The 22766-nt window shown below is 39.4% G+C and overlaps 1 protein-coding gene across 4 annotated transcripts in view; it reads left to right on the forward strand.

The window, feature by feature from the left end:
* LOC122562594 (smoothelin-like) overlaps nucleotides 1-22766 on the forward strand; it is a 356856-nt gene that overhangs the window by 219335 nt on the left and 114755 nt on the right. For all 4 annotated transcript variants that reach the window (XM_043715562.1, XM_043715563.1, XM_043715564.1 and 1 more), the window contains exon 10: nucleotides 545-603. In XM_043715562.1, coding sequence (XP_043571497.1) covers nucleotides 545-603 — 59 coding nt within the window. The remainder of the gene's footprint in view (nucleotides 1-544; nucleotides 604-22766) is intronic.

The following is a 22766-nucleotide window of genomic DNA, read 5'->3' on the forward strand; positions in this document are numbered from 1 at the left end:
GACAATGTTGGATAAATCAAATCAAGTTATATAAAATAGAAACAATGCTAAAGAAAAGTTTGATATAGAATGAAAATACCTCTTAATCTTCTCAGTTTTTCCTTGTGAGAAGTTGCAGTAAAGGTGTATAATAAATAGTCATTTGGGGATTTAGATTTTAAATTTGATAATTAGAAGACTGAAGTTGAGAAGATAAGAATGTGAAATGAGCACTGAAGTACTGCACTTGAATTCATAGACTAAAACTTAAATTGAACCATTTAATTTAAAGAGCTTTCCAATCCATCCCATTCTCCTGGTCTTTCCCGACAGCCTTGACAATTTTCCCTTAAAGTATTTAGAAGTAAGAGGAGCATGGAGTGTACCATAACAAGATTAGATATTCATTGAAGATTTTTCTTTAGAAATGGCATTGGTTTTGTAATTTGTTGTTTCAGTATAGTTTGAAAATTTGGGTATGTACAATCAATGATAATTTGATCAATTGTAAACTAACACTGATAATAGATGGGTAAAAATCATCAATTTTATTGTCTTTTCTCAGAGCTGACATTTGGTTTGAGAGCTACTCCATTCAGAATGTCTGGTTCCAGCAGTATGATGGTAAGCTTTGCATTTCTGTTGTTATAATTTCAATTGAGACTGGTATGGTTTTTTTGGAAATCAATATTCCATGTATTTACTGAAGAATAAATCCACAAGGTTCTGTGTTTAAAGCAAACGAATTTTACCATATTAAAAAAATAAAGAGTACGAATACTAATAACTAAGCTCTATTTTAAATCGCTCTACCAATTCGAAACAACTAGCTTGGCTTGAAGTTAAACAGAAACTTGGTAGTCAAGTGTTCCCTGGTGTATTCTTCATGGCAGCACTAATACTTGGTACTTTGTCATATGATATGGTTATTAGCAGTAGGATCATTGCATAAATACAACAAGATAACAACAATGAAAATAAATCATTCAACCCAGGAGGAACAAATGTCAGAAGTCAGTTTATAACTTCAAGAAGTCATTGTCAGTCACTAGCAAAAAGTGCATAAATGGATGTGGGTTCAATAGCATTTGTGGCAGCAATATAGTGAAAAATCAGCATACCAGAGAAAACCTTCATTTCAGAGCTGGTAAGAGGTGCTGGAAAAAAAGCGTGGACTAGGAAGAGATTAAGAGCTAGACAGAGGGAGTTAAAAAAAGTCCTTGGAGAAGAAATATTGTAGGAGCAATCTGAAGTTCTGTGACTTAAGTTAGAAATCTCTTTGGGCAAGAGGAATAAACTCTAAAAAAAATGGCATAAAAGGTCAGAATGGGAAAGATAGAAGTGAAAAGAAATACTTGCCTTTCAAAACAAATGTCTCTGCCATCATGATGAGGCCCCATGAGACATGGCTGTAGTTGATTGACCAAGGACCAGAACTTTAATTTATAGCAAGACTGCAATATTGAATAAGACACAGACTATGTTTAATTTAAGTAAAGGACAATGTAAAGGATCTGGAAAAGAAGTCCAACTGAAGAAGATAGAAGAATTTAAAGATCATCATAAGATTGGATCATTTGTAATTTAAGCCACAATTTTCGCAGGAAGATTTATGATGGCCACAACCACAGAAATTTATTTTTAAAATTGTACAAGGGGATTTGGAATGTATTTTAGGTTGTAAAAGGCAAGAAATCATCCATTTTATCCGTAACGAAGCATGGAACCTCCATCTTGGCTGCAGAAGGTGGGAAACCACCATTTTGTTCGTTACGAAAAATTAAAAAAAACCAACAACATACAGCAGAGATACAGTATTACTATTTAATAGAGTTTAAAGTTTTAAAACAAGAAAAACATCATAGCATTGCCATAATTCAGATGTAATTGCTATATAAGAACATGTTACATCATTGTTATAATCTAGAGTTTACAAACTTGTAGAAGAAGAAAATTCTGTTAATGTTATGCAATAATGTTATTATACAGAGTTTGAAGAGCGTTAAAACACTGTTACTTCAGTATAAGATTGAAAGCTTTAAAGCCATTCACATTTGTATATTGCAGAATAATTAAAATTTTCAGGAATATCAAAGAAGTGACATTGATATGCTATATATTTAAAACAGCTTTAACGTATTAAGAATAAATAACTACATTAATCACAGAATTGCAAAAGTAGAGACGAAGGCCATTTGATGCTAGATGTCTAACTGGGCATTGAGATTTAGTGCCATTCACCTGCCTTTTCCAAATACCTAAAACCATTCTTTCTATTTAAATAGTTGTCTAATGCCTTTGTGAATACCTGGATTGAACCTGCCTCCAGCAGACATTCAGGCAGTGCATTCTGGACCCAAAGCACTTGTTTTTCTCACTTCACATTTGCTTATATTGCGAATCATTTTAAGTCTGTGCCATCTTGATCTTGGTCCTTTTATTAACAGGAACAGTTTCTTCCTATCCGTATCTAGCCCCCTCATGTGGCAAATTTCTATTAGATATTCTCTGAACCTTCTCTCCAAGGACAACAGTCCCAAACTCTCCAATATGTCCTTGTAGCTGAAGTTTTGTATCTCTGGAATCATTTTTGTAAATCTGTTCTGTACTTTCTGCAAAATGTTCATGTCCTCCCTATAGTGTGGCACCCTGAACTCTACACAATACTCCTTCTGAGATCTAACATGTGTCTTATGTAACTTTATCATTCTCCTTTCTCTTGTATTCTATGCCCCTATTAATAATACTCAGCATACTGTATACTTTGTTAATGGCCAACCAACCGTTGTGTCATCTTTAGTGATCTGTACAAATATACACCCAGGGCCCTCTGCTCCTCCACACTTCCCCCCCACCTTTAGAATTATACCCTTATTTTATATTGTGTCTCCATGTTTTTTTCCTTCCAAAATGCATTACCTCACATTTTTCCTGCATTGAACTTTATCTATCACCAATTATCCTCACTCCACCAACCTGTCTATGACTTTTGAAGTTCTGAGCTGTCATTCTCACAGTTTACAGTGTTTCCAAGTTTTCTATTACAGGTACACAATCCTTTATCCAAACACCCAAAATCCGAAAAGCTCCAAAATCCAAAGTTTTTCTTGTGAAGTTTTTTTCTCCATAGCAAGGTTGTTTGGCGTGCATGCAATTAACCCAATTCCACACCCACTTGACCCACGTCACTCAGATGTGACGTGGCGGCATGGCCCAGCACTAGCAGGCGTCAATTCTGTCTCAGCGTTGTAGTACTCACAGGTGCGTCTGCTGTTTAGTAAAACAGTCACTTATTCCGAAATCTAAAAAATTCCAAAATCCGAAAACCAGCTGGCCTGAGGGCTTTGGATAAAGGATTTGTGTACCTGTATCAGATTTTGAGATTGTCTCCTGCACATCAAGATCTGGATATTAAATATATATTAAAAAAAACAGAGATCCCAGCATCCCTGGGAACTCCACTACAAACTTACCAGCAGCTTCAAAAATATCTTTTGACCATTATTCGGTTGCTACTGTAGATGTTGGGAAAAAAACTTTTCTTATAATACAGATTGCCTTCAAAATTAAATACTAAACCTTAAGCTGAACAAATAACTACAGTATTGCATTCAATAGGTCCTACAGCTGATTGCATCAGAAATCACAAAAGAAAGCATAGATGCTTTTGAATAAATTCTAACTGTTTTTGATAATTACTTCAGTCTGAGGACAGACAAAATCTTTGAAAAAGCAAAACTTAACACATGATCCTCCAGTGTAATCTGAAGATGATTTCATTAATTATTTGTACAGATTAGTGCAATAGAGTTATAAAGTTGAACAGCATGGAAACAGACCCTTTGGTCCAATGTGTCCATGCTGAACAAATGGTCTAAATTAATCTAGTCCCATTTGTTAGCATTTGGCCCATATCCCTCTAAACCCTTTCTATTCATATACCTATCCAGATGCCTTTTAAATGTTGCAACTGTAGCAACCTCCACCACTTCCTCTAGCAGCTATTCTCTACACTCACCACCTTCTGCATGAAGAAGTTGCCTCCGAGGTGCCTTTAAATTTTTTTACCCTCACCTTAAGCTTATGCCTTCTATATTTGGACTCCCCTATCCTAGAAAAAAGACCTTGGCTGTTTACCCTATCCATGCTATCCATGCCCTCATGATTTTATAAACCTCTTTAAGGTCTATATAGTGGAATACTGTGACTGAGGACTATTAAATCAGAATTAATAGAGACAGGGTAGTTGCTAGAATATTTGATGATTCATTGTCAGATTTATTAAATCTAAAGAAGAGTCAAATTTGAAGAAAACTATCCAAATGGCGCATGAAGCAGAAACCAGAAGATTTAAAATCACATTTTAAAATCCTGAAATATAAAGGACAACCTTTCAACATGAGAGCAACACAGCCTATCTACCTAATAAGCTCTAAACACTCTACAGACATGCTTAACAAGATAACACAAAGGCTAGACCAAACAATGGATATTAGGAGTCAGTGTCAGCAGTCTGGAATAAAAAATGCCCCACAAGCTAATGCAATGCCCAATTATAACAAAATGTTACTACATCTGTAAGATGACAGTGTCTCTTCCACAAGATGTCAACACAGTTTAAAAGCAGCACAAATATAAAGGCTTACTCATATAGAAGAGATTAATGCAGAACCTTCTTATTTAGAAAACATACCCACATTAAGTAGTGTACCTCCATTAGAAAAGAGATCCAAGTCATTCCTAGGGGAAATTGGTGATCCACCTGATTTAACATTCACAAGACCTGCATGTCAATGGATATCCCATTAATTTTAAGCTCAATACCTAGGTGCAAGTGTCACTGTCCTATTACATCATAAACCAAGCTGAAAAACAGGAGTTATTGCTTAGAGATGTGAAACTATGTTTGTAAGTGGATTAGCACTCATGAGTTGAGGTATGCTACAAGAAACAGTGCAATTCAAAGAATGTATGAAAGTTCAAAATCTGATTGTAATTCACAATCAGCTCTTATCACCTCTGAGCCTAAATGCATGATTTGACTTCAATATCCTTAAAATAGCAAAAGGAATTAACCTACTTCTAACAGAATCACTGCTGTTGATCCATCGATCACGGCATAACTTTCATTGGGCCTCTTAAGACTCACGGCAGAAGTCAAAAAGAAAAACCTGTTGAGAATATCAATGTTAACATAATAGAATTGTCTCATACTGTCAACAGAAAGGAAGTCACATCTGTTCTGTAAGTGGTGGAAATATTTTCAGTTCTTATTATCACTGAAAAAACTTAGCTGAGAACAGTGAGCAAAGTTTGCTAGTGAGGCAAATACTTGGATCAAGAATGAGCAGAGTAATCCTCTTCAGTTCTTTGATAAATCTGTAACTCAAGTTATACAGATAGTATAACAGGAAGCTGAACAGATTGATACAGCACATTTGACTTTGGTGAATAATGAGCCAACACACATTTTAGAGCAATATTTGAATCCTTTGGACTAAATATTTTTTTTTTGGCTAACTCCAAGATTTGTTGAGTTTTTGGAAAGGTTTCTGCCATAAACTTGAGCAGGTTTTCTCGTCATATCTTATCAAACGTACCTCATTTACTACCTACCCCATTCTAAGGCATGTATCATGTTTGAGTACCTCCCATTTAATGATGTTCCCAGTACAGTACGACACTGAAAGATGAGCATCTCTCACACTTACAGCATCTTTGAAATGCTGCTGTTCAGGACAAACATGAATAATCTAGCATTGCCTCTCACTGGCAACATCAGGACACAGAAGCCATGCTGCCCATGGCACATATCCTGCTCTCACCTAGCTGTCATCTACTAGAAATCAAGGGCATGCACAATGATGTCATGAGGCCTAGTCACAGTGGGTTTTATCTTTTATTCCTCATTAACCGGTCTTGTGAGAGTCCTGGACCCTCAAATGCACCAGATACACAAGAGCTCTCCAAGGTTTCAGAGATATAGCAACTGCCATGGTAGCGGACATGCATGCCTAGGAAATGGTATCGGTGATGGTTGACACTTCCTCATACATGCAAATCTGTTCTTTCACCCTTGACACTGTTTAACCAGCACACCACTCTTTATCTGATTGTAACTACATTGTCCGAATACCTTCTGATTCAGCTCCACCTAGTCCCCAATGTCCATTGTAGATCTAAAGCTTGTCATTATCCAGTTGGGGAACATTACATAAAAAATCCAAATATGAGCTTTTAATTACAGACAGAAAAAGCAAATGCAAACACATCCAATAAGGCTTAAGTTCCCCCAACAATGCAAATTAATTTTCAGTATTGTGACCAATTAGTGTTTTTCAGTTCACAATAGTCTGTTGCACCCTTGGAGCATGCACAAATAAGAGTTCGCTTTCAGTCAGCATTGGCCTTTTGTTATGTCATTGTTACCAACTTAAAATCATTGAATTCCCCATTTTCAATCTGCAAGCACCGCTGCCATATTGCAAGTTGGCTTTGACTAGTACTTGACCCCTAATAACTGTTACTGTTCAGGTATAACAAATGGGCAATGAAATGATTGCAAATTAATTAGAATTATGTTTTATTGTCACGTATTCAAGTGAAGAAGAACAGGAGTATAGTAAAGAGTGTATTATTGGCAATCATAATACAATTAGGCAAAATTTAGGATGCATAGAATGGGGAAGGAAACTGCAGGGGATGGGCACAATTGAAATGTGGAGCTTGTTCAAGGAACAGCTACTGCGTGTACTTGATAAGTATGTACCTGTCAGGCTGGGAAGAAGTGGTCGAACGAGGGAACCATGGTTTATTAAAGAAGTTGAATTTCTTGACAAGAGGAAGAAGGAATCTTATGTAAAGATGAGACGTGAAGGCTCAGGTAGGGCGCTTGAGAGTTACAAGTTAGCCAGGAAGGACCGAAAGAGAGCGCGAAGAAGAGCAAGAAGCAGATATGAGAAGTTGTTGGCAGGTTGGATCAAGGAAAACCCTAAAACTTTCTATAGGCATGTCAAGAATAAAAGAATGACTAGACTAAGATTAGGGCCAGTCAAGGACAATAGTAGGAATTTGTGCATGGATTCTGAGGAGATAGGAGAGGCTATAAATGAATATTTTTCATCAGTATTCACACTGAAAAAAGACAATGTTGTTGAGAGAACAACATTGTTGAGATACAGGCTACTAGACTAGATGGGATTGAGGTCCTTAAAGAGAAGGTGTTAGCAATTCTGGAAAGTGTGAAGATAGATAAGTCCTCTGGCTGGATGGGATTTATCCTAGGATTCTCTGGGAAGCTAGGGAGGAGATTGCAGAGCCTTTGGCTTTGATTTTTATGGCATCATTGTCTACAGGAATAGTGCCAGAAGCCTAGAGGATAACAAATGTTGTCCCCTTATTCAAGAAAGGAAGCAGTGACAACCCTGGTAATTATAGACCAGTGAGCCTTACTTCAATTTTGGGTAAACTGTTGGAAAGGATTATAAGAGATAGAATTTATAATCATCTAGAAAGGAATAAGTTGATTAGGGATAGTCAACATAGTTTTGTGAAGGGTAGGTCGTGCCTCACAAACCTTATTGAGTTCTTTGAGAAGGTGAGCAAACAGGTGGACAAGGATAAAGCGGTTGATTTGGATTTCAGTAAAGCGTTTGATAAGTCTCCCCACGGTAGGCTATTGCATGAAATACAGAGGCTTGGGACTGAGGGTGATTTAGCAGTTTAGATCAGAAATTGGCTAGTTGTAAGAAGACAGAGGGTGGTGGTTAATAGGAAATGTTCATCCTGGTGTTCAGTTACTTGTGGTGTACCAAAATGATCTGTTTTGGTCCACTACTGTTTGTCATTTTTATAAATGACCTGGATGAGGGCACAGAAGGATGGGTTAGTAAACTTGCAGATGACACTAAGGTCAGTGGAGTTGTGGACACTGCGGAAGCATGTTGCAGATTACAGAGGGAAGTAGACAAGTTGCAGAGCTGGACTGAGAGGTGGCAAATGGAGTTTAATACCGAAAAGTGTGAGATGTTTCACTTAGGAAGGTGTAACAGGAATGCAGAATACTGGGCTAGTGGTAAGACTCTTGGTAGTGTGGACAAGCAGAGGCATCTCTGTGTCTCTGCATAGATCCCTGAAAGTTGCCACCTAGGTCGATAGGGTTTTTAAGAAAATGTACAGTGTGTTAGCTTTTACTGGTAGAGGGATTGAAGTTTGGAACCATGAGGTCATATTGCAGCTGTACAAAACTCTGGAGTACACACTTGGGGTATTGCATACAATTCTGGTTGCTGCATTATAGGAACGATATGGAAGCGTTGGAAAGAGTGCAGAGGAGCTTTACCAGGATGTTGCCTGATATGGAGGGAAATTCTTATGAGGAAAGGCTAAGGGAATTGAGACTGTTTTCTTTAGAGAGAAGAAGGTTGAGAAGTGACTTAATTGAGACTTACAAGATGATCAGAGGATTAGATAGGGTGGACAGTGAGAGGCTTTTTCTTCAGATGGTGATGGCTAAGATGAGAGGACATAGCTTTAAGTTGAGGGGTGATAGATATAGGACAGATGTCAATGGTAGGTTCTTTACTCAGAGAGTAGTAGGGCCGTGATATGCCCTGTCTGCAACAGTAACGGACTCGCTAAGGGCATTAAGGTCATTAAGGGCTTTTAAATGGTCATTGGATAAACATATGGATGATAATGGAATAGTTTAGGTTAGATGGGCTTCAGATTAGTTTCACAGGTCAGTGCAACATCAAGGGCCAAAGGGCCTGTACTGCGCTATAATGTTCTATGTTCTATGTGTACAAAATCACCATTCACCAGCGTCATCTGAGGTACAAAAATTGAAATTTTAAAAAAGGTCTTTGATACAAAAACAAAACAATCATCTAAAATACAAAAACAGAATTTAAAAAAAGCAAGAATACAAAAAGAAACAGCCAAGAAGAAAGGGGGAATTATCCACATCTAAAAGTCTTATGGCCATAAGGTAGCCTTATCTCCATAAATAAGTGTGCCTCCCTCCCCAAAGCCTCAAGTCTCAGTGCCACGCAGACCCTCACACGTTGCACTTGCTGCCGCTGCTGGCCCTCGGAAGTTGCTCCCACTGCCCCCAGAGACCCTCGGAAGCCACTTCCATTGCCATCACAAACACTTGAAAGTCGCTCCTCGAGTCTGTTGCTGCCACTACCAAATTCTGGAACATGCTGCCCTGATTGTTGCTGCCATTCTGCTCTCACTGATGCCCTGCTGACGATGCTGCAAAATGCAAAAAGGAGAGAGCAAGAGCAAAAGTAAAAGAAAGAAAAGGGTAAAAAAAGTAAAGGAGACAGAAGCAGACAAGTCCCAGGCTCAGCAGCCTGAATGCTGCACTGCTACTGCGCCACCATCATGGGTAGTTGGGTTTACAAATGGTCGCTTCATGTATTTGTTCCTTCAATGTCCTACCATCCAGCAAACATAATCTTGTGCTTTCACCCATCAAAGAGACATTGACCCTGCCCACCCTGGATGTTGTCCCTGCCATTTTCTAGTAGCACTTCTCATCTAGAGAAGGGAAAGTGATGGTAGGGAATGCATCTCGCAGTGAACACCATTAGAACCAGAATCCGCTTGGTTGCCAGGTACCCTCATATGCCTCTTTTTACCTTTCACTACCTTGTCAGTCTATTTTCTTCTCTCCCCACCAATATGGAGACCCACCACATTGAACATCACCTAAAAATATTGTTCCTGTCCTGAACACTGACGATACACCTTTATGATGCTCACTTTGCTCTGCTATGCTTCCCATGCCATTAACCCATCCTCCTGAAGCCTACCAAGTTCTCAGTTGCTGTTCTGCATACCCTCATTTATTTTGAGTTTTCAATCATCAACATTTTTGTCCCACCTCTGCAGATGCCTCATCTTCTTTCTCTATCCCCTGTCTTGACTCCGCACCCCTTTTGGCAGTGATCCTCCTTTTGACAGTAAAGGCTCCCCTTTAGGGGAGCAGTTTTAAATGATTGCTCAATGGATGGTCCTCATTGACTTCAAGGAGTTCCTAGACCTGACCAATCAAGTGTTTGCAGCTCACCAACAGGCGACACTTAATTCCAAGAATGTTTGTGATGGCTTTCCTGGACTGCAGCTGTACTGGGACAAATCCCCTGAATGTTAATGTTCCAAGACAATGTCCAACCACTATCAAGTGTCTGGACTGTTTTCAAGCTGTGCCCATGATTGATAGTACTGGGAGTGAGTCCCTGATCGAGTGCCCATCTCACAAACTGAAATGAACACTAGCCCCACTAGTTTCCAACATGTGCTTGCCATGGAGGCAGATGACACATGGTGTGGGTGTAAGATTGACAATGGAGTTTAGGAGGCATGGGTGTAGGTGAGATGGAATAGTTCTAACTGTAAAAGTTATTATATACTTGAATATTTATTTGTAACATATGAGAAAAGTAAACTGGAGGGGGGTGTTGTATAATATAGTGGTAATGAAAGAATAAATGTTAAAACTGCATTAAGCTCCCAAAAAAAACTATTACTATCACATTCTTTGACTGGAGAAGTGCAATCTATCTCAAGGTTTCAATGAAGATAGGGAAATATTTAGAAGGGACCTAAGGGGCAACCTTTTCACACAAAGGGTGGTGCTGCTGTCAGAAAGTGGTGGAGGCTGGTACAATTACAACGTTTAAAAGGCATCTGGATGGGTATATGAATAGGAAGGGTTTAGAGAGATATGTGCCAAATGCTGGCAAATGGGACTGGATTAATTTAGGATATCTGGTCAACATGGACGAGTTGGACCAAGGGGTTTGTTTCCATGCTTACACCTCAATGATTCTATGACTCAATTGTCTCTTGACTTCCTTAGTTAGCCATGGTTGGTTGATCCTTCTTTTCGAATTTTGCTTCCCAACTAGGATGTATTTTCACTGAATTACTTCCTTAAATATCTACCAATGCTTGCTTACTATCATTCCAGTTCATCAATGTACCCAGTCAAAATTAGAGTGGTGCTGGAAAAACACAGCAGGTCGGGCAGCATCCGAGAAGCAGGAAAATCGACGATTCGGGCAGGAGCCCTTCATTCTGACCTGCTGTGCTCTAATCTTGACTCTAATCTCCAACATCTGCAGTCCTCACTTTTGCCTATCAATGTACCCTGAAGAAGGGCTCATGCCCGAAACGTCGATTCTCCTGCTCCTTGGATGCTGCCTGACCTGCTGCGCTTTTCCAGCAACACATTTTCAGCTCTATCAATGTACCCAGTCCACTTTAGCTAATTCTATCATCATTTCATTTCAATGCTCTTTATTTAAGTTAAACACAGTTGTTTCCAACTCATCTTGCTCACTCTTGAACTGAATATTAAATTCTATTGTGTTATGATCACTGCTTGCTAGGGCAGCTTTTACTCAGAAATCATTTATTCAACGTGGCTTATTACCTATTATTGAATCAAGACAGCCTACTTCCTGATTGGCTCCATGATATATTGGTCAAGGAAACTGTCCCTAATGCACTCTAGAAATATGTTGTTGTAGATTATCTGTTTTTATGATGACAGTTGAAGGTTTAAATCCATGTTTTAGAGGGATTAAATGTAGATTTGAAACACTTGGTAATTGACAATGCAAGATTAGGAGATAATGAGTTTTGGCTTATTTAGATAGCTAATTCATCAGAGTATGATCATCTCCTTTTCAGGCTGCAGTATTCTGGGTAATATTAATCGTACTTCATTGCTAGACTGTTGAGAATTCTGTCTTCTCTTAGATCTTGTGTTTCTCCAGTTCATTGAAAGCAAAAAGTTGGATTACAGGTTTTAATTAAAGGAGGAAGAGGTAGGATTTTTTACACCTATTCAGAAATTGCGTCATGTGTGATTGGAGAGTTGCGGGATGATAATTTTACAATGCTTTGGATAATTGCAGCTACTCTGAATGTGCAATTAATTTCAAACAGTGAAAATTTATCATTTTATTCATGAATGGTAAAATTGTGGAATGCAAAGTATACCTAAAATTTTGCTGAGGAAAGTAAAAGTCTGATTCAATTATTCAATTTAATCCTCAATTTATAAACTATACCAATGGAACTAAAATGAGAGTATGTTCTCTCATTTGGAAGTTTTATATTTTGTCTGTCTATTTTATACAGGATTTGTTTGTCATTGTAATGACATAAAATTAGCTTTATTTTCCACAAGGGCTCAGGCTAGATTTTTCATCTTGTCTTCCTACTTTATTGTAACAGTGATTCAATCTGTACTGATAATTTTTCATAGCCCCAAACCTAACACCAGCACTAATGCTATCTCCACCTTACAGTGAACTCAACTCGTATTAGCATGATTTGTAATTCTTTCCTACTCTTCACTTAAAAACTGAACAAATTTCCTCAATTGAAATGCACACTTTGATCATTTGTAATCTTTTTCAGCTTCTTTGATTCAGGTCAACTGAAACCAAACTGGAATTGAACTGGAATCATATTGAGTTATAAACTATAATATCAAATATCATTTAGTAATTAGGTTTACTACTATAATCATGTAAAGTTATTTTAATATTTAAGTCTCCTAAAGAATCAGTAAATAAATTCAGAGTTATAATTTAGACCAGAAAAGGTATTAACATTACATTCACCATTATATGTAAAACCGATGAAGGATTAAGTATTGAAAGAGGACCTGACTAAAGTACGACCAAATGATTCAACTCAAAGATTCCAAAGGTATTTTTAAGAAGTAGGCTAAATTTGTGTGACCTGTGTATTACACATTAAGGATTGTTTATTTGTAATATCAATTTGAGTATCATAGAATTGCAACAAATAGAGAATGATATTTGATACTGTCCTGGGATTTATATGCTGCTTAAAGGAGGCATAAACAGATTGGTTTACTTTACTCGATAATAAGTAGTTAATATAGACTGGCATAGCCAGTTTTAACAACTAACTACATTTAGCAATCTCCAAAATATATTCTTTGATCATGAAATGGTCTTTCCCATAGCATACAACAAATATAAAAATGATATTGATGTAGCCTTAGCCATGAAGTTCAATTACTTCATTCGACCATGTGACAAACTGCTCATTTCTGATCATGTAGTGGCCAACAATTCAACTCAAGTCACATATCCAGATTATAGGAAGGAATTGTAATTTGTTTCTGGGCATTATGGCACTGACAAAGAAATTCACAACGAAGAAGTGAAAATACCACAGCACACTGTATTTGTATGTTTTACAGAGAACACTAGTTGAAGTGTGCTACGCGCATGTATCAAGGATTTAAGGAGACATTGAGCTTTGCCCTTGAAAATGACATTATTTCTTTATATGACAGAACAACAGATGGCAGGCTCTTGTGATCGAGTCACATGGCTGGAATTAAAATCTTCTTGTGGATTAGCAACCTGAATCCATTACTGCCTTGTAAAATATTTTAGTCCATATGTCATCCTTTGTAAAGGAAATGAAATTCTGGGCTGACAGAAAGGTTAATGATATTTTTAAAGGTGTAAAATGTTCGAAAATATTCAAATATAATGGCTCTGATTTTTCTGATGGATTTTCTGAGAATCCTATTAGAATTTTTCCCTCACCCTTCAGTTCAACATTTTTCTGTCTCTGAATTGATGGAATGGAATAATAGTATGGAAACAATTATCTGTTCCCATTGCTCTCCAGGTATCTGTTTGGGTGCTTCTGGCATCTGTCCTGCTGCACCAAAACATCCAGTGCAGTAACAGACAACCCTAGAGCAAACACTCTGCCTGTTATGCCATGACCTTTCCACTTGCGGGACTGACATTCTCTCCCAATCACCTCCAGCATCTGCTGAAGCCAAAATATAGCACCCCCCCACCCCAACTTTAACAAGTGAAGGTAAGCTTTACAAAGTGCAGACTAGATTAATTGATGTTAACCTCAAATGATTTGGAGCAGCCAGTATTGGACTGGGGTGGACAAAGTTAAAAATCACACACCGGGTTATAGTCTAACAGGTTTATTTAGAAGCACTAGCTTTCGAAGCACTGCTCCTTCATTAGGTAGCTGTGGAACAGGATCATAAGACACAGAATTTATTGCAAAAGATTATAGTATCATGCAACTGAAATTATATATTGAACAAACCTAGATTGCTGTTAAGTCTTTCATCTTTTTAGAATGAGATGCTATTGTTATTTCTTTAACTCCCAATAAAAGCAAATTACACCATTCCAGCATTAACAATGATTACAGATGGTGTTGACATGTGGTTAATAATGTGTCATTTCCATGATGATGAGCCCTGAACCAATTTAATTCTTCCTCCAAGTATTATGCTTTTAATATCTATTTGAACAGATAGACAGAATGTAATTTAATTCTCAAAGCATTGCAATTTGACATTACAGCATGCTTTGTAATACAGTACTGAATCACAACCAGGCAGTTGTGGTGGATGGCTCAAAAGTCACATTCTGTTCTTTTAGAGATGAGAGTGTTCTGAATCAAATCTCATTGATAAGATTTTATTGAATAAAATGTGACCATTGCTAGCAAATTAGCATGTGCTTCCCATTCCAAATTGCCCCTAGGAAAGTGGTCATGACAGCTTTCACAGAGCTGTTTGGAATGGAGTTCCAGGACTTTGATTGAATAACAAGGTAAAGCAACAGTTCCAAGTCAGGGTAGCATGTGCCTTGGAGAAGAAGGTATAGTGGTTGTGTTCCCATGTGTCTCCTGGCCTTGCCATTCTAGCTGATAGATCATATGTGTTTGGAAGGTGCTGTCATAGGCTTCTGGGAGAGTTTTTGTAGTGTATCATATGTATGATACTTAATGTTACCATTATGCTTTGGTAGCAGAGTGAATGTTTGTCCTGAATGGTGTCATGTTTCTTGAGTATTACTTGAACTGTGGCCGCTGTCATAACTATGCTGAGGTACAGTCTAGGTTATTATTTTTTGACAAAGAAAACTTGTAGCAAAACCTAATGAGAACTTAAATAAAATACAATGGGTAAGAAGCATTTTTCAAGGAACTGAAGCAGTACTGTGTGAAATGTTCAAGAGTTCAGCTATGGGACTCCTGACGTTTCTAGTTTTTCGCTAAAACTTTACATTCAGCAGCTAAGTGCAAGAGGTCAAATTGGAAATGATAATTAAACTAGGAATAAAGCCTGAAAACTATAAAGTGAGTTAGACAAATTGTGCAATTGAATAGATTGCTGACAGATGAAATTTAATCATTCTATTGCAAAGTATTGCAAATAACTTTCCATTAATAGTATTCCAATGATGGAGGTTGAATCTGAAAGAGATATTAGAATATTAACCGTCCATTGGTAAACATGTCAAATCACTATGAAGCAGCAATCAACAAAGCAAATGACATGCTTAAGAACTAAATGCTAGTTTTTCAGATGCATCAGTCACCAAACAGGATAAAAGAATTTGAATGTCATATTTGGACAGTTAGAAAATAAAGTTCCAGCCTAGTTATTACTTAATGCTGATAAAATAATCTCAATCAGGGGTACTGTAATTGACACTAGTAACCACCTACCCACTTAGTATGGTTTTGGGTCAGACCATACTATCCATCGAGTCACTGAGATGGTCTTCTGACTAATGGTGAGCTCAGACTTTAGAACATAGAACAATACAGCGCAGAACACACCCTTTAGCCCTCGATGTTGCGCTGACCTATGAACTAATCTAAGCCATCCCCTACACTATCCCATCATCATCCATGTGCCTTCCAAACACATATGATCTATCAGCTAGAACGGCAAGGCCAGGAGACACATGGGAACACAACCACTGTACCTTCTCCTCCAAGGTACATGCTACCCTGACTTGGAACTGTTGCTTTACCTTGTTGTTCAATCAAAGTCCTGGAACTCCCTTCCAAACAGCTCTGTGGATGTAACTTCACCAGATGGGTAGTAGCACTTCATGAAAGCTGTCATGATCACTTTCCTAGGGGCAAACGATTGTTTAAATCTCCCTAATGTGGTTGAGTTAACTACATTGGCAGGCAGGGCATTCCATGCCTTTACCACTCTCTAAGTAAAGAACCTGCCTCTGACATCTGTCTTAAAACTATCACGCCTCAATTTGTAACTATGCCCCCTTGTAGAAGCTGACGTCATCATCCTCGGAAAAAAGCTTTCACTGTCTACCCTATCTAATCCTCTGATCATTTTGAATGTCTCTATCAAATCCTCTCTTAGCCTTCTTCTTTCCAATGAGAACAGACCCTAGTCTCTCAGTCTTTCCTCATAAGACCTTCCCTCCAGACCAGGAAACACCCTGGTAAATCTCCTCTGCACCTTTTCCAATGTTTCCATATCCTTCCTGTAATGGGGCTACCAGAACTGTACACAATATTCAAGTGCGGCCAGACTAGCGATTTGTATAGCTGCAGCATGACATTATGGCTCCGGAACTCAATTCCTCTACTAATAAAACCTAACACACTGCATTCCTTCTTAATAGCACTACCAACCTGGGTGGCAACTTTCAGGGATCTATGTGTATGGACTCCAAGATCCCTCAGCACATCCACACTACCAAGAATCTTTTCATTGATCCAGTATTCTGCCTTCCTGTTATTCCTCCCAAAGTGAATCATTTCAATTTATCTTCATCGAACTCCATTTGCCACCTCTCAGCCCAAATCTGCAGTTTATCCAAGTCCCCCTGCAACCTGCAACATTCTTCCAAACTGTCCACTGCTCCATCGACTTTAGCGTCATCTGCAAATTTACTAACCCATCCACCTATGCCTGCATCTAAGTCATTTATAAAAATGACAATCAGCAGGGGTCCCAAAATAGATCCTTGTGGCACACCACTAGTAACAGGACTCCAGGCTGAATAGTTTCCATCAACCACCACTCGCTGCCTTCTTACAGAAAGCCAGTTTCTAATCCAAATTGCTAAATCACCCTCAATTCTATGCCTCTGGGATTTCTCCAATAGCCTACCATGTGGAACCTTATCAAAGGCTTTACTGAAGTCCATGTACACCACGTTAACTGCCCTACCCTTATCCACATGCTTGGTCACCTTCTCAAAAAGCTCATTGAGGTTTGTGAGACATGACCTGCCCTTGACGAAACCATGTTCACTATCTGCAATCAAATAGTTTCTTGCTAGACGATTATAAATCCTATCTCTCATAATCCTTTCCAAATCTTTTCCTACAACAGACGAAAGGCTCACTGGTCTATAATTACCTGTGTCATCTCTACAGCCCTTCTTGAACAAGGGCACAACATTTGCAATCCTGCAGTCCTCTGGTACTAAACATGTAGATAATGACAACTCAAAGATCAAAGCCAAAGGCTCCAACACCTCCTCCTTAGCTTCCCATAGAATCCTCAGATAAATTCCATCTGGCCCAGGGGACTTGCCTACTTTCACTCCTTCTAGAATTGATAACACCTTTACTAACCTTGATCCTTTCTAGTCTAATATCTCGTACCTCATTCTTCTCCTCTACAATATTCTCCTTTTTCTGAGTGAAAAACCGATGAGAATTATTCATTTAGTACCTCTCCAATCTCCGCAGGGCCCACACACAACTTCCCACTTTTGTCTTTGACTGGCCCTATTCCTACCCTAGTCATCCTTTTATTCCTCACATATCTATAGAAAGCTTTAGGGTTTTCCTTTATTCTACCTGCTAAAGACTGCTCATGTCCTCTCTTTGCTCTCCTTAACTCTCTCTTTAAATCCTTCCTAGCTAATCTGTAAATCTCCATCGCCTCATCTGAACCATCTCGTCTCATTGTCACATAAGTCTCCTTCTTCTGCTAAACAAGAGATGCAATTTCTGTAGTAAACCACGGTTCCCTTACCTTATCACTTCCTCCCTGCCTGACAGGGACATACCTATCAAGGACATGCAATATCTGTTCCTTAAACCAGCTCCACATTTCGATTGTCCCCATCCCATGCATTTTGCTACCCCATTCTATGCCTCCCAAGTCTTGCCTAATCACATTATAATTGCCCTTCCCCCATTGATAACTCTTACCCTGTGGCATGTATCTATTCCTTTCCATTGCTAAACTAAACTGAATTATGCTCAATCTCTCCAAAGTGCTCACCTACCATTACATCAAACACCTGGCCTGGTACATTACCAAGCACCAGATCCAGTGTGGCCTCCCCTCTTGTCGGCCCTTCGACATACTGTGTCAGGAAACCCTCCTGCACACATTGGACAAAAAAATGACCCATCTGATGTACTAAAGCTATAGCATTTCCAGTCAATATTGGAGAAGTTAAAGTCCCCCATAATGACCACCCTGTTCCTTTCAGTCCTGCCCAGAATCATTTTGCCGATCCTCTCCTCCAGATACCTGTAACTCTGCGGAGGCCTATAAAAAAACTCCCAGCAGTGTGACCTCTCCTTTCCTGTTTCTAACCTCAGCCCATACTACCTTAGTAGTCGAGTCCTCGTCAAATATTCTTTCAGTCACCGTTATACTGTCCTTGACTAACAAGGCCACATCTCCCCCTCTTTTACTGCTTTGCCTGTTCTTAATGAAAGATCTAAACCCTGGAACCTGCAACATCCATTGCTCACCCTGCTCGATCCATGTCTCCAAAATGGCCACAATACTGATATCCCAGGTACCTATACATGCTGCAAGCCTTACTTCGGATACTTCTGACGTTGAAGCAGACACACTTCAAACCAGCTTGCTGTCTGCCAGCACATTCCTGTGACCGTGAAATCCTGCCCATGCCCTCCCTACTCTCATCCTCCTGTGCACTGGAACTACACCTCAGGTTCCCAACCCCCCTGCTGAGCTAGTTTGAACCCATCCGAATAGCACCAGCAAATTTCCACCCAGGTTATTATTACCCCTTTTGTTCAAGTGAAGTCTGACCTGTTTGTAGAGGTCTCACCTTGCCCAGAATGAGCCTCAATTATCCATGTACCTGAAACCCTCCCTCCTGCATTAGATTAGATTAGATTACATTACATTACAGTGTGGAAACAGGCCCTTCGGCCCAACAAGTCCACACCGACCCGCCGAAGCGAAACCCACCCATACCCCTACATTTACCCCTTACTTAACACTACGGGCAATTTAGTATGGCCAATTCACCTGACCCTGCACATCTTTGTGATGTGGGAGGAAACCGGAGCACCCGGAGGAAACCCACGCAGACACGGGGAGAACGTGCAAACTCCACACAGTCAGTCGCCTGAGGCGGGAATTGAACCCGGGTCTCTGGCGCTGTGAGGCAGCAGTGCTAACCACTGTGCCACCATGCCGCCCACATCCCTGCAGCTACGTGTTCAGCTGATATCGCTCCCTATTCCTTGCTTTGCTATCACGTGGCATGGGTAACAAACCAGAGTTAACAACTCTATTTGTTTTAGCTCTCAGCTTCCACCCTAGCTTCCTGAAATCCTGCCTTACATCCCTATCCCTCTTTCTACCTATATCTTTAGTACTTATGTGGACCATGACTTGGGGCTGGCCACCCTCTCCCTTCAGGACTCCAAGGACATGATCTGAGACATCACAGACCCTGGCATCTGGGAGGCAACACAGCAACCATGAGTCTTGTTCGTTCCCAACAACCTATCTGACCCTCTAACTATTCAGTCCCCAATGACTAATATCCTCCTCCTTTCCCTCTTTCCCTTCTGTACAACAGGGACAGACTCTGTGCCAGACACCTGCACCCCACTGCATACCCCTGGTAAGTCATTCTCCCCCAACAGTATCCAAAATGGTATACTTGCTTTTCAGGGAACGACCACAGGGTATCCCTCCACTGACTGTTTCTTCCCCCTCCAAATAGTTATCCAGCTTTCTTCATTTCTAGGAGTAACTGCTTCCCTGTACCTCTTATCTAACACAGCCTCTGCCTCCCGAGTGATCCGAAGTTCATCCAGCTCCTGCTCCAGTTCCCTAACACGGTCTTGGAGGAGCAAGAGTTGGGTGCACTTCCTGTAGATTTAATTGAATGGGTTACTAATGGCATCCCTCACCTCAAACATCATGCAGGAGGAACATTCCTCTCCCTGCACTGAATATACATTGTGGATAGGATCATCTTCATTTCAAATGGCTTCCATGGTAAGTTAGCTTATCTATCCTCACTGGCAAACTTATTCAGTGTGGTATTGAGTAATATATCTATAGTTCATAAGTATATTATTCATAGTTCATTCTCAAACTATGAATAATATATTCACAGTTCATGCTGCCTCTGAAACTGTAGGTAGGCATGAGTCACCTTTTCTGTAAATGAAGACGAGAAAACTACAAGGGAAGAGCACCATGGTAAAATAAATTTGTTCATATTGCTGGTGTTTGGAAAAACATTTTACAATATCAATGAGAATATATTTACCTTTGAACTATATGAAGTATATACAGTTCACTGGTGAGAATTTTATACAGCTGATCAATATGTGTAAAATGTGATTTTCTCAAATTTACCAAATAGATATTTAACTATATTTGTGAATCAACAACCTCCCCCAACCCATGAACACACTTTAATTCACATAAATTGAAAAACTGGATGATCAGTAGTCATGTTTGACATTGATGATTTGTTCTGGCAGGGATTGTTGACCTTGTTCTAAACTTTCGATCCCCCACTTGTTTGTCTTGTAATTAATAAAGTATTTTGCAGCATTGGTTTCCTTGGGAATGAAGTAAGATAGATAGAAATATTAAAAGATGTGGAACGTTGTGTGCCTTCATACTGAGACATTGATACTGGGAGTCTGGCTTATCATGTTACACAAGCTGACATTGAAATATAATCTACAGTCTATATTATTGGAGGGAGCTTCAGCAATCTGAGATGACTAGAAGCCTTCTGACAATAAAATGGTATTGTAGAATCCTTTTCTGATTGTTACCTTGTAAGTATAGGTTTGCAGAAATCCTGATTTCTTGCTTACCTAAAGTTTGAGTGACAACAAATTTGTTCAAAATAACACTGTATAGTGACAACTGATGGTCAACCTAACATTTTTCTCCATAAAATCTCTAAGATGATTGTATTTTACTTTAACTTAATATGTATATTTTAATGTATTGTATTTACTTCAGTCATTTGTTCGGGTTGGGAATATAATTAGTCAGCTACTATTTATTGCATTGTGCACTCTTTTGGAACTGAAAAATGCCACTTTGCATGCAAAGGTACAGCAATACATAGGTTTGATCACTAGCTCCTTGAGATTTCTGCCTTATTATCATCAGATTTTGAAGATTTTTCTGCATTTTACTGTGAAGTTCCTCAACTTCTCCTACTGCACTGGCCTAACTTCCACAAAGATTTAACCTAAGCAAGGTTCTGTCAGCTTTATGACAGGAGAGTCCTCAAGGAAATTCAAGTATTTACTTAATGGTACTTTACTTCTGTTAGCCTAGATAATATTTTCTGCATTAATTTCTTTTAAGTAGGTGAAAATGTGTTATGGAAATTGTGTGAAAGGTTTTCTGGAGCTTGTCAGTATACAGTATTTAAGGGGATCACCCTGAGAAGTATTCTGATATTTTCTGAAGTTGTTTAAACTGCTGCTACCAACAAGGCAGTGCTCATTCACAGGACTCTACCTCAAGCAAATTCAGTGATAAAAAAAGAAGGAATTTTATTAAATTTCAACCATGTCAGATTCACTGAGCTAAATCTTAGGGTTTTTGATGAAGCCCCAATTGCATTGGATATCTACCAAAAGATCGGCACCTTTTTTGCCTTCCCCGTCTTTGAAAACCTGTTGTGCACCTGGATAACAGTAGGAAATCCGAAATTGTCACTTGAGGAGGCAATGACCCAGTTTTGTTATCACTAGGCTATTAATCCAGAAACTCAGCTAATGTTCTGGGAACCACGGTTCAAATTCTACCATGGCATATGGTGGAATTTGAATTCAATAAAAAACAATCTGGAATTAAGAATCTACTGATGACCAAGAAACCATTGTTAATTGTTGGCAAAACACATCTGGCTTACTAATGTCCTTCAGGGAAGGAAATATGACATCCTCACCTGGTCTGGCTCATTCCTGATGAAGGGCTTTTGCCCGAAACGTCAATTTTCCTGCTCCTTGGATGCTACCTGATCTGCTGTGCTTTTCCAGCACCACTCTAGTCTTGATTCTGATCTCCAGCATCTGCAATCCTCACTTGCGCCTGTCGTCTGAAATGGCCTTGCAAGCTGCTAAGTTGTTCCAAGCGCAACAAAATCTCAACAAAGAAATGAAACCAGGAGGACCATCTGGCATCAAGGCAAAGGAAAAAACAACGGCAGAAACAGCCCTTTCGATCCAGCAAACTGGAGGCTAGTGCCAAAATTGTGACAATGTTCCAGACATCTCCATCACCACCCTGGATGTGTTGTGTTCCATTGGCTGGCTAGAACCAGCAGAAGTGTTATGACTCCTACATCCTGGAGCACTCTCATGTACCTTAGAGTCACAGAGTCATAGAATCATAGAGATGTACAGCATGGAAACAGACCCTTCTGTCCAACCCGTCCATGCCAACCAGATATCCCAACCCAATCTAGTCCCACCTGCCAGCACCCGGCCCATATCCCTCCAAATCCTTCCTATTCACATCCATCCAAATGCCTCTTAAATGTTGCAATTGTACCAGCATCCACCATTTCCTCTGGCAGCTCATTCCATTAACGTACCACCCTCTGTGTGAAAAAGTTGCCCCTTAGGTCTCTTTTATATCTTTCCCCTCTCACCCTTAACCTATGCCCTCTAGTTCTAGACTCCCCAACCCC

The sequence above is a fragment of the Chiloscyllium plagiosum genome, chromosome 25, assembly GCF_004010195.1.
Source record: "Chiloscyllium plagiosum isolate BGI_BamShark_2017 chromosome 25, ASM401019v2, whole genome shotgun sequence".
Classification (NCBI taxonomy): Eukaryota; Metazoa; Chordata; class Chondrichthyes; order Orectolobiformes; family Hemiscylliidae; genus Chiloscyllium; species Chiloscyllium plagiosum.